This window comes from Malus sylvestris, chromosome 12 (genome assembly GCF_916048215.2).
Source record: "Malus sylvestris chromosome 12, drMalSylv7.2, whole genome shotgun sequence".
NCBI classification, from domain to species: domain Eukaryota; kingdom Viridiplantae; phylum Streptophyta; class Magnoliopsida; order Rosales; family Rosaceae; genus Malus; species Malus sylvestris.
Window position 1 is genome coordinate 24,886,286 of NC_062271.1, and position 4,346 is coordinate 24,890,631.

Below are 4,346 nucleotides of genomic sequence, written 5' to 3' on the forward strand. Positions count from 1 at the left end.
TTTTTGCTTATTGTGGAATACGGGTTCTTTTTTGCTTATTAGTTGGTTTTGTTGCAGGTTAGAGTGGCCAAGCTTCGAAAATTACTGGTAGAACTCGAACCGGTGCGTTGCTAATAATAACATTTTGTATTCTGCAGTGGACTTAGTATTTAGTTCTGCACAGAGCTTTTTCACACTGAAGAATTAGTCATTTTGTGATCACATCTGATGTGAGCACATCTGAAGAATTAGTCATTTTGAAGAGTTAGTAGTATTTTCTTAATCATCGTTAAAAAGTTGTTATTGTGGAGTTTAAACTCGAGCAGAATGAGTAAAAACAACAAAGATAAGTTATGTGCAAAGCTGAAAAGGATTTAGCAGATGTGATGGACTGATTTTTGAAAGCTTAGACGAACATATTCACCTGGGGTGAATGGAATTTCCTGCTTCTGCTTCTGTTCCTGCTTCCATTCGTGTGTGCTTCTGTTCCTGCCTCAGCATCTTTAGAAAATACGGAAGTTGTGTCTTCACCTACCTGCTACCTGCCAGAGCCTGAAACTAGTTTGGAGAATTCATTGGAGTTGCAAGCAAATCAAGTTGGTATCAAATAGTTGCCAAGAGATGGAGCAAGGGATCAGGCATCAGCCAGAAGCTGACTTAAAGCGTTCTCTGGTGGTTCAATCTGATGAGCTTGATGTGGAAAGTTCGGAAGAAGATCAAGCAAGTATCATTTTATCAAGTCTTCAATCTGTACAGGCAGGGTCTCAAAACCACATGGATTCGGAGAAATCCAACCAGTTACCATTTATGGAGCAAATCAATCAGGAAGTATGCTTGGATGCTTCCCCGGAATGTCATCCTGAATATCTTCCAAGCCATGCTTTAACATCAAAGTTCTTACCAGAACCATTAGGCCAGGAACTTGATGTTATATAGCAAACATTGGAACCATTAGATTCTACCCTTTCTATATCAGTCCTGCCCATTGAAGCTACTGTGGTCAATCTGGAAGACATGCCACCATGGCCACTTTTACCACCAATGCAATGGAGGATGGGAATACAACATGCTTCCCTTTTTTCAGAGAGAATTGGTTGGAGTTGGTTAGCCATCGGAATCTGTTGAGAAAGCTCAATTTGATATGCCAACACCACAGAGCAAGGTGCTGCCACCCCAGAACCCATTTTTTGCCTCTCATGTCTGAAGAAGGCGAGAAGTTCCAACATGTTTCTGGACCTGTAATGGGCAATGTGGTGGATCCTGCCCCATATTCATTGCGTTTACCAGCCATGGTTAATGATGCTAATCATCAATACAATTTTCCTGATTCAAGGGGGGCACAATTCTCAAACTCATTTTTATCGTTACCAGAGGTATCTCATGATAGGCCAGGAAGTAATCACTTTGCTAAAAAGTTCAGACCGGTTCCAATCTATTCACTAGACCGAGCTCTGAATGTACAACTTCTACACATGACCCTGAATCTTCTCATGGATCTATTATCCAGCCTGTGCAGCAGGTAACGCCGGAGACAGGTATCGAGCCCAATGTACTTCAGCATTCACTGAAAAAATCAGAATCAGAACAGGGAGAACCTCTTTCCACGTCTGTGACAGCACCACCAATGGTTGAGCAGCCTCAGCATAGTATGCCAATATCAGGGGGAGAAACAGCATGGTCATCTCATAATTCTGCTGTAATGTCAGACTGTGAAGTTGGAAGGTGTAATGGAGTTCCTTTGAAATTACAGTTCACTATTTTATAATATGGTTGAAAATATGAGAGCTAAGTTTTAGGATTTAGAAGCGTTGGCTTTGGGATATGGTTCCTTGAAAAAAGTAGAGCAGAATGATGGTGCAGCAACAAAACACATCGAACATGAAGACTTCATAAACACAGACAAAACATTTCATTAATTTTGCCAAGAAAGGACTTTATTGACAAGTACAATGGAGCAGAGGAGGCTTATGAAGGTTGTGCATCGAACTGTGTCATTCAACAGGGTTCAATCCCGTCTGCAGGAACTTTTACAATTCAGAATACAAAACATTTCAAAGAGAAAATGTGACTGCACTGCACTGTGTATTGCTCTTCGTAATCATTTCAACGCTTCCACCTTTGGTGTATGTGAACATGTCTTCGATGATGCTGTACAGTCTCATATCCTGTATATCATGTATATTAGTATATAATGAACTGTAAGAATAGAAGTACAAGAGAGTGCAAAATTTAGATAGATGTTTACTGGAGATATTCGATGTTGATTGGTGCAGAAGAATTGTGAGAGATGGCTGCAAAAGCATCGGTTGACATGGCTATGGTGGAAGGGCAAGGAGATTTCCGGCAAAGGTCCACCACCATCACCTCGACAGTCTCACCAACCTTGCAGGGCATATTAAGTCCACTGAGGCATTTAATTTTATAGACCCTTTCGCACGCAGAACCACCGTCCCACAATCCTTCACTCACGGCCACAAAAAAGTACTGCGGAGGGAACTGGTCAGTCCTCCTCCCAAAGCATCTTGTAGCTGCACAACAATTACAATATAATGGCATAAGAAAACCCAAACATACTGGATCTATTTATCTTTATTGCGTTGAGATATATATTGTTTGCTCACGTATATAAGGAGGGCCGTATGAAGTTGCAGTTCCCAGATCGGCAGAAACTGGCCTAGGTACTGTGCAGAGTAAGCATAACACCACTGGCAGGACTAAGAGGCTCATGCTCACGGAATAAGATACTCTCCGGATTCTGTACCTTCGGAGCCTACAGATCAGACAATCCTCCGACGATCAAACAATCCTGGCAGATTTTGGTGGTTTTGGGCACGGCGATGAATTGGGGGACATCACTGCAATGAAGAAGGGACCTACTTCTCTGCCCTCCCACTTCCCTCTACACTCTCATCTCCTCCTATTTTGTCCGATCACGGTTAAGTTATGTTAACATTTTATATTACTATTATTTTTTATCTTATTGTTTTTATAAAAAAAATTAATATAAAATATTAACGTGATTTAACCGTAATCGCATAAAATAAGAATGAATGAAAATGTATGGGAAGTGGAAGGGCAAAGAAGCCGGTCCCATGAAGAAGGGCCCGACGACGTGACGTTTGTAAGAGTCACATCAGAGTATCCAATTGAAGCAAGCAAGTAATATATTATATTTAATTGGCATTGGCATTCGAGATCCTCTCACTCTCTATCTCTCTCTCAATCTCTCTCTAGATTGCAAAATAATGATATCATTCTAGAATTTGACAACTTCAAGTCAAAGGGTTGAAAACGTCTATAGCGGCGGTGGTGGCTGGGGACGACGTGTCAGCTTGTGCCCCTTGGAAGGCATTTTGGAGATTATACAAATTATGATAATACGAAATATGTCGGTAACATGTGACGTTTTGTATTTTGATCCATGTGATGTGTGAATCTTCGGTATGGACATTATATGGTTTAATTTGTAAGGTGGTTTAATAAAAAGAAAAATTAATGAAAATAATTTGAAAACTTTGAGTTTTAATGATAAGGACAAAATAAAGGGTAAAGTGAATAGTATCATGATTGACTTTTTAGTATAAAAATATGGTTTTTCGTTAAAGTAAACAGTACCAGAAGCTTTTCGTTAAAGTTCCCTTAATAAAAACGTCGTCAGCCAAATTAACCAAACAACAAAGAGACTAAAATGTACAATTTTTCACAAGAAAAATAGAATGTACAATTTTCATAAGAAAAATAAAAATACGACTCTTATTACATATTTTTTCGATCAGTTGTATCATCTTTATAATAGAGATGAAACTTATATGTGTTGGTAGACCGTACGTCTATTAGAAAAATAGTACAAATAATGATACAAATATATGATAAATGTATCATTACTCGCAAATAGAAGTTACAATCTTTTGTTATATTTTTCTTTTATGTGCTTAAAACATATTTGTTTAACCAAAATATATATAAGATTACATTCATTGACAATTTCTTCTTCTAGCATTTTTCGAGTCAAAATCATGAAGCACACTTTTTTGAATTAATTAAATACTTCTTTTTTTGTCAGAGAATTAATATGGCAAAAGATAAATATGTTTAATGAAAAAGAGTACATTGTAGCTATGGTCCCTCAACTAAAAATTCATTACCATTGGTCCCTCAACTTTAATTCAACTGGAGAAACGGTCCCTTAACTTTAACCCAATCGTAGTAATGGTCATTCCAACATAACTCGTTTTAACAAAAAATTTGACGTAGTTGACGAAAAGGATCATAATTACACACTTTGATGAGTTGAGGGACCCTAATTATATAAATGGTTATTCCAACATAACTTATTTTGACAAAATTTTGACGAAATTGATGAAAAT

The 4,346-nt window shown here is 38.1% G+C and overlaps 1 protein-coding gene across 1 annotated transcript; it reads right to left on the minus strand.

Annotated features, from left to right (window-relative positions):
- Window positions 1-1,865: 1,865 nt before the first annotated feature.
- Window positions 1,866-2,901, minus strand: LOC126593127 (EG45-like domain containing protein). The gene is made up of 3 exons (XM_050259022.1): window positions 2,601-2,901; window positions 2,225-2,507; window positions 1,866-2,144 (listed from the first exon to the last, which is right to left on the minus strand). The coding sequence occupies exons 1-3, from the start codon at window positions 2,704-2,706 to the stop codon at window positions 2,138-2,140; spliced, it is 396 nt and encodes a 131-aa protein (XP_050114979.1). The 5' UTR covers window positions 2,707-2,901; the 3' UTR covers window positions 1,866-2,137.
- Between the last annotated feature and the right edge of the window lie 1,445 nt (window positions 2,902-4,346).

Bases quoted from the DNA above. Each gene is read 5' to 3' on its own strand.
- LOC126593127 (XM_050259022.1), bottom strand. From the start codon at position 2,706: ATGAGCCTCTTAGTCCTGCCAGTGGTGTTATGCTTACTCTGCACAGTA. The intron at 2,508-2,600 runs GTGAGCAAACAA...ATTGTTGTGCAG, and splicing joins ATACGGCCCTCCTTATATAC to CTACAAGATGCTTTGGGAGG.